The 8,196-nt window shown below is 38.1% G+C and overlaps 1 protein-coding gene and 1 long non-coding RNA gene across 3 annotated transcripts in view; one reads left to right on the top strand and one right to left on the bottom strand.

Annotated features, from left to right (window-relative positions):
* Positions 1-8,196, bottom strand: part of LOC135211220 (uncharacterized) — a 240,986-nt gene that overhangs the window by 131,372 nt on the left and 101,418 nt on the right. The window lies entirely within an intron of this gene.
* The window catches only part of LOC135211219 (growth arrest-specific protein 1-like), a 64,868-nt gene that overhangs the window by 23,556 nt on the left and 33,116 nt on the right, over positions 1-8,196 (top strand). For both annotated transcript variants that reach the window (XM_064244454.1, XM_064244455.1), the window contains exons 2-4: positions 3,074-3,436; positions 4,773-4,969; positions 6,052-6,405. In XM_064244454.1, coding sequence (XP_064100524.1) covers positions 3,074-3,436; positions 4,773-4,969; positions 6,052-6,373 — 882 coding nt within the window. In that variant the 3' untranslated portion in view covers positions 6,374-6,405. The remainder of the gene's footprint in view (positions 1-3,073; positions 3,437-4,772; positions 4,970-6,051; positions 6,406-8,196) is intronic.

Here is an 8,196-nt window from a genome sequence, read left to right as displayed (position 1 = left end):
AGGGTAAATGAGTGTATTTTGAGATGGTATGATCATATGGAAAGAATGGATCCAGATACCCTGGTGATGAGTGTACGTTTTCAGAAGCGCTTGGAGGAAGGGAGGAGAGGAAAAGCTTTAAAGCACTTGATAGATGGAGCAAAGGAATTGTGGAAAGAAGGGACATATTAAGCTCATATGTAGGTGTATGTAGTCGTTAAAAGGCTAAAGTATGAATGTTGCAGTGATCGTTGCCTTGTTTTATCTCCGGACCAACCCCTGTTTTAGTAAATATGCTTAACGTTGAATATATATATATGTGTATGTATGTATGTGTGTATACCGAAGCATAATTATTACTCAAAATAATGATATACCGTTGTATCGTGAAAACGAATACTGTCTTAACTGGTTTTTGTATATATTATGTGCTATGCAGTTTAAAATGTAATGCGTATTCTGTTTGCTTATTTCATTCGTACTTACAGTACAAAAAACCTAATCGGATCAAACAGCTTTATTATTAAAAGTAAAGAGAAGAAAACTGTTGACTAAATTATTTCTAACAATTTTTTATGCATATTATTAACTTCTTTTCATAGCTTGTCTTCCAGACAATTAAATCCTAGTTAATCTTTTTCTTTTTCCTTTTAATGGTTGTGAATATGGAGAGAAAAAAAAAGGGAGGGGGGAGCCGACTTTAAATGCCCGGTGCGCGTAGGAAATTCTTTACGGTCAAGTCTCTTATGCTACAGAATTACATAGCATGTGCTTGATGATATGTGCATATTTACTGAATGATAAATAAAGTAATAAAATTACTAGACCCCATTCATGCGAAATTATTAGACACCTCTGTGGATTAGATAATTTACATACATCCCAACCAACAAACCAATATTAACTTGCTAAGCAAGATGCAAAATGAGAGCCTGTAAAAATGGTAGGTGAGAGTACGAGGCCAAGGGATGAGCGCGATGAAATGCAACCCTTACCTGGAAGGTATAATGTATTTGGCAGTACTACCAATATGTGGCTGAAGTTTTCGTTCACAAAATAGCCGCTATGAAAATAGGTGGAGAGAGGTTCGAACAAGAGAGTGAACCAGATTTATGGGGCTTCGGAACGTCGAGTTACGGTGTTGCCAAGCATTGAATTTTAAGGGAACCGATTAGAATAATTTGTGAATATATTTTTCCTTTATTTATGATGAAAGTGCTTTTATACGTTCAACTTACATGAAACTTGACAGGTTATAACATTGTGAACATCTCATTCCATCCCAGAGGTAACGAGAAGCCTCATTTTATTTTCGCAAAGGTAAATAAAGAAACTGAGGTAAGAAATCTCAAGTTGTGGGTGCTGAAGGCCTTAGATACCTGGTACTGCTTCATTATCTTGTGTGGAGTTCAATGCGTGTTCGCCTTTCAAACCAAGACTAGTAATAAACTACGTTGTTTTATCGGGGACCTGTAGGCGTTGTCTCAAATGGGAAATACAAAGGGGCATTTTATATGTATATATATATATATATATATATATAATATATATATATATATATATCATATATATATATATATATATATATATATATATATATATAATACACACACACACACACACACATATATATATATATATATATATATATACATAGTGTGTGTGTGTGTGTGTAGTTACGCTGGGAAAAATGACAACGATCTTACATCGTTGTTTTGAAGCTGAACTTCTCTTTCATTGCTGCCATACGTAGTGTCAGTGGATTAATACCATAGGAAGAATCAAGGTCTAAGACCTAGACCTTGGGAAGAACAGTGTCCTGAGACAGACATGACTAGCAGATTGTTATGGGGTCTTAGGTGGGAAGGCGTGCCCCTAAATGGAGAATGAACCCCAAGACACGAACGTCAATCACGTTTAGATTTTTTTTTTTTTTTTTTTTTTTTTTAGGGGTCTGGTGAGTAAAATAATTGCACTATGGCCAATCTACGAGCTGTGAAAATCTCCCAATGGATCATCAGTTTTTCAAAGCAAACTAAGAGAATTGAATATAATTCACAGTATGGGTCTTGTATATGTGCTAGGACGTTTATAAGATAACAGGTCACATGCTTCCATAAAAGCATATAAGAGATTCTTTTCACGAGTAACTGACTAGCTGACCCGTGTGTGTAAAGGTGCGTTTGGATGAAGGAATATTAAAAAAAAATGATAAGAGCGAAGTAGGCTAAATGTCCTTTTGTAGATGGCAAAGATGATAGAGGTAGCTAAGGAGTGTAACCAAGTAAAGTGTATCATTGGATTTTTACTGAGAAGGTAAAAAAGATAAAGAAATTAATAAGGAAAAAGTAATGTGTGTGTGTGTGTGTGTGTTTGAGTAATTTGGAAGTACAGGGAAGAGAATATATGAGACATTCATGGATCTCTGGTGAATACTACCTATCATAGGGGCCAAAGCCATTAGTCTGTATAATGAAACCAAAGCATGCGTTAGAAACGTAGACCACAGAGAGACTGGTTTGGTGTATAAGTGAACCTGAGACAAAGTATGTCGCCTCCCTTGTTGAAATAATATTACCTTTGCTCTAAAATATTAGCGTTGTGCTGTTTTATAGCTACAAATATATTTTATTGATGTTTATAGCGCTAAAAGTTCCGTCACTCATCATCTGCAATGAACCATTCTGAAACCTGACAAAAAACGAGTAAATAAACTTCAACTCTGCACGGTGTCTTGTGTTGCATTAGTAATGCTGGAAAATATCTTCAATTCGCTGAAAATTACGGTATCTGATGCTATAGTGTGAATATGTATGTGAGAAAAAGAGCGAGAAAGAGAGAGGTACTGCATGGTAGACACAGACAGACATTCCGATTATTCAGTTATTAATATAGTTGACATTGTTTTAATGTAAAAAAATAATTAATTAAATAAAAATCAGGCCAAATTCTCCTTTATTTTTAGCTTTTAAAGAGAGAAGGACCTCTCTCATTTAAGTATAATAATATGGAGTGTTCACAATTACTTCAATAATCCTAAAATATTTTGTAGTTAAAATTTTTTTGCTAAAGTCTCCTTTCTCTGTTCACGTAGGCCATGTTGCGGCAAGCATGGACAGCTATTCTGATGGCTGTCGTGGGCGGCTTAGGGTATCCTGCCAACGGCCACCCTCAGGACATAAACAGGGACGACCCTACCCGTTATTACAACGACGTCACCAACGTGACGACCACTGCGCGTCCGCAGAGCACCAACAGGTCGTCGACGACCACTCATCTCTCGTGTGAGGAGGCCAGGATCAAATGCGCGTTGCGAGGTGGTTGCGGAATGGCGCTGCAGAATTACATGCTTGGTTGTGCCGACCTCATGAGTGGAAACATCGATTACTGCGACGAGTATTGCAAGAATTCGCTCATCGCTCTCACCTCCACAGAAGAGGGCCACTTGCTCATGGATGTGAGTGATTTTCAGGTTGATCAGGTGTAGACGAATTTTGTCTAGTATTTTGAGAGATTTTTTTTTTTAATTCTTGCGGTCGAGTTTTGTTAGAGGTTTGTGGATGTTTTTCATAATAATTACATGCAAATGAGTTTTAGTTGTATTTTATGAGTGATTTTTTTAAATTGTGTAGACGAATTTTGTGAGCGCTTTTATTCTGAATACATATAGACGAATGTTATTGGTATTTTGTGAGTGATCTTTTAATTTGTGTGTGCGAAAATTGTGAGTTTTTATACTGATAACATCTAGACTATTTTTAGTGGTACTCTGTGAGTGTTTTTTCACGTTCATCGTGTAAAGTAAAGTGTTTCTGATATTTTATTAGTATTTTTCATTTTAATTACGTATATTCGCGTTTTGGTGGTATTTTGTGTTTTGCATGTTAATTTATGAATAGACAAGTGATGGTGGTATTTCGTGAGTATTTTCATGACGATTAGTTAGAGACGAGTTTTGGTGCTATCTTGTGTCTTTCATGCCGATAGCTATACAAGAATTTTGGTGGTATCTTGCGAGTGCTTTTCATGTTGATTGTGTAAGGACGAGTTTTAGTAGTACTTTGTGAGTCTTTTTCTTGATGATTGGGTACATACGAGTTCTGGTTGTATTTTGAGTATTCTGCATGTCAGTTAGGTAAAAACAAGTTATGGTGGCATTTATGTTTTTTTTTTTTATGTTCATCAGGCATAGACGAGTTTTAGTGGTATTTCGCGTTTTTCATGTTGAGTAGGTGCGGACGAGTTTTAGTGCTATTTTGTGATTATTAATTAACGGAAATTCTATCATTTCCTCAGCCAAATGCTAGTGAAATGTTTGTTACAGGCAGTTTAGTAGTAACATACTAATTGGATTCTTGAAATAACTGGCGCCATTAGAAGCTATATTTCGGGAAGTTTTCCAAATGAGCTCTAAAATGACCTATAAGGGATGATTACCTGGTAGATAGACATGACGGCTGTGTGTTCAAGTTTACATTTTAATGAAAAATATTTATATTGATCGAAATTTGACGATTTTGTTCAAGAAACCGAAAAGAATAGTTTTCTATCACTGAAAACCTCAATATTTGCTTGTAAACGCTGACATTGTACTTCATTTTTAACAGCTGAACACATTCAGCTGTAAATGTCATTTGGTTACTCTATTGTAGCATTGATCTCTGTTTTCAACTTGAGTAAATATTCCTCATATTTTTATTTGGCTTTTTATTTTTTTATTTTTTTTTTTTTTATGCATGACCTCATTATGAAATTCTACAATCCTCCCTGTGTTTCATCCCCTTCGAACGAAGTGCGTGTGCAGCGACAGCTACTGCCGAGAGACGAAGTCCCGCGTGGAGGTCTGTCGAGAAGAGGTCGTCGTAGCCAACTCGGATTCCTCCGTCGTCTCTTGCAGCCTCGCCCACTGGATCTGTTCTGCAGACACCCAATGCTCTACAGCCATCAGCTATTACGACCGCTTCTGCAGGAAGATGTTCATAGGGAAAGAGTAAGTTCACTCTACTCTGTTTTTTTCTATCTGTCCACCAGCGTGTGGTGTTTGCGTATGGTAACACTGCGTCCCGGGCTTTAGATAGTTACATTCAGCTTACATTCAACAATAATAATAACCTTATTTCGAATATTAACGGTGTAATTCGCATACTGTAAATTATTAAAACACTTTTCAGTTGCAAATGTACACCCAGATATCCTTTTATTTACCTATAACTTACACATAACTTAACTATTTAAAGCCCGGACGCAGTGGTACCATACGAAAACACCACAGGTGGATGGACAGATGGAAATTAACAGAGTATAGTCTGGTGATGTTTGGTGACTCTCGGTTTGTGTTCACCTATTCCTTTTCAAGTACCTTCCGGTAACACCCTGTCGATAGATCACCTGAAGGTGTTTCCGTCCCATAGAATGAAACCGCTTTCGACAGGAGCATCAAAAAGTATTCTTTGTCCCACAGGATAAATCTATCTTCTTTTGAAATAGCATTAGCCAGTCTCAGAATTTTAACTGAGTTCGTCTCTGAGTAAACAGGAACTAGTTTTTATTTTCATTTTAACTTTCTTTTCTCAACTCAGGAATCGCAAAGGGATAAAAAAAAAGTTTCAGGAGGTAAAAATCCTTATAAGTTCCCTTCTATTGGATATAATTTAAGATTCAGAGAGCTTCCAAAGCATATACTTTTCAGTGAATGGTTCACTAAGAAATAGTGTACTAATGATTAATCACATTTATCATAGTTCATTGCTCTGAAATCGAACATCAGATTTTCAATTTAATATAATGAAAAACTTCTATTGCCTTCTTTCTCTCCTGCGTTTTTGAAATCTGCTACCCAGCCTTGATGCCAGTACGTATAGGCGATTATCAAAGTAGGGCAGTTAACTATTTCCCAAATAGTAGTCAGTGCATTAACTCTCGCATTTTCTGGTATGTGAATTAGTGGAAAATATTCACTAAGGGGAAACGGTGATGTTAATGTTTTGGAAGATCAGTTTTGACTCAGAATTGACAGAAGCCAAAAGCGACGCGGTCTACAATTGACCTTTCCCATCTTCTGCCGAAACACAGGTGTGGTTACAAATGCAACAACAGCATCTCCATCCTGCAGCGACAGGAGAAGGCAGCGAAGCTAGAGACGTGTATTTGTGACGGAACGGAGGACTTCGACTGCGTGGGCATCAAGAAGAACATGGCTCGCCTCTGCTTCCATCAGTATGACGAAAATGAGCTGGAGAAGGAAGAAGAGGAAACGAACGAAATAGATACCTCGGCGGTCTCGTTGGCCACCCAGAGAAATTCGGCGCCCGGGGTAGGCCTGGGCTCCCATAGCTGTCTGGTTGTGATGGTGGTTTTCCGCGCTGTTGTATCGGCGGCCGTCAGGTGGAGATGATGCTGAGCGATTGTCCCAGTTAATTCTAACAGGTGAGGTTGTTATCCAGTCAATACATTGTAGTTTAGCCTGTCTCTTCATCTTCGCGCACAGTATAAATATTGTTATATTTCTTCTCCCTGTCCTTTACAGTGGATTCCATTTTTTCTTTATTAGTCGGGGTTTAGCAAGAGCACGGAAGGTCTCCTGCTAAAACTTTGGCCTTTAATACATAGATTCAATATGAATTATGAAGAATATGCCGAATGAGGACCTGACCAATTAACTTTACTTCCAAGTGAGTTTCGGCTAGTCAATGGAAATTATATTTATTTTATTTATGGGACTTTAAAACCTCTAGTACGTAATACTGGACGTGACAGTGTGTTACGATCAAAACGCAGTATATGTAATGCATTCTAACAATTCACTTGTTGACCATTTTTGTCCATCGAATAATAATTACCGGATTAGCCAACGCAAGCAGAATGAGATGATGAATCCAAAGCAATAAGCATCTAGTTTTCTACTTCGGTTTTTAATAGCTCTCTTTAAAGTGATTTGGTTAAACAATACAGAACGTCTTTTTTCCACATGAAATATGTGCGCCGGAGTGTCCATCTTTTTCTCTTTATGAAAGACAAGATGGTCCAACTTTGGTTTAACTGAAAATAGTGTTACGGGATTTAAAAAGCGTTGGTGGATGAAGCCCCTGGTAGAGGAATGTCTGTTGGTACTAAGCTGACTCACTCATGCCGGGGCAGAACGTGTTGCGTAAATTTGCTCTCTTGAAAGTATCCAAATGCCAGCAGCCTTTAGCCTCGCCGCTTTTTTTAATATGCTTGTAGAGTGGACCATCACTATAAGGCAGAGGCTAAATTAGACTGTTTCTCCACAAATAAACTTTGGCTGGGATCCGTTGCAGTCAGAGTTATGTCATGGGAACAGTAATGACGGTACACACACCTGGTAAGCAAGGAGGGAATTCGCGAATACATTAAGACATCAACCCGAGTTGGCTCCGAAACGCCTCAGACTTGAAATTGTATCCTATGCAGGTGCTTAATGATGCCATTATCTCCCCTAAAGTTTGTGATTTTTAGTATTTTTTTCCTGAGATAGAGAGAGAGAGAGAGAAAAAGAGACAGAGAATGAATGTGCTGACAAATCCTGTCGCTCGAGAACAGATAGCAGTTGGTTTCTTTTAGAAGTGTTCTTCCCTGTTTATCATAACGGTTCATCCAAGCGCTGTTTGGGCTGCATTTATTTATTTACTTATTTTTTTGTAGTTAATTAGATGAGCATTTATAACGGAAAAGTACCTACGCAAATTCGAATTGTTCATTTTCCACCGTTTCCTCAATCTCCTCCTTCATTCTGCCTTTCTCCTCTCTACATCTCCTCTACCTGCACAATTATCACCCATGTCTCAAGAGCAACAACCCCCCCCCCCCCCCCCAACAACCCCCGCCAGGCCACCCGCTTTCCTCTTGAAGGCAAAGAGGGTATTTTGGGGGGTCCCTTCATGCCCGGGAGTTGATGAATGGGAGTCAGTTCAGGCGGCGCTCACTTTGCCCAAAACTGACTGCTTGCCTCTTCTCCTTCAGTTATGTCTTTCGTTTAAACACCCGACGTCGTTATTAGCACGATTACAATTATTATTATGTATCTGTGGGAACCCATACGAAATTCTTGGTCTGGTGCTTGTTGCATATATTTAAATTAAAATTCCTGGTCTCTAACATCTTAGGTATATTTAAAATTCCTGGTCTCTACCATCGTAGGTATATTTAAAATTCCTGGTCTCGTACTTGTTGCTTATGTTTAAAATTCTGGATCGCGTA

This window comes from Macrobrachium nipponense, chromosome 4 (assembly GCF_015104395.2).
Source record: "Macrobrachium nipponense isolate FS-2020 chromosome 4, ASM1510439v2, whole genome shotgun sequence".
NCBI lineage: Eukaryota > Metazoa > Arthropoda > Malacostraca > Decapoda > Palaemonidae > Macrobrachium > Macrobrachium nipponense.
This window is presented reverse-complemented; position numbering and strand designations above follow the sequence as displayed.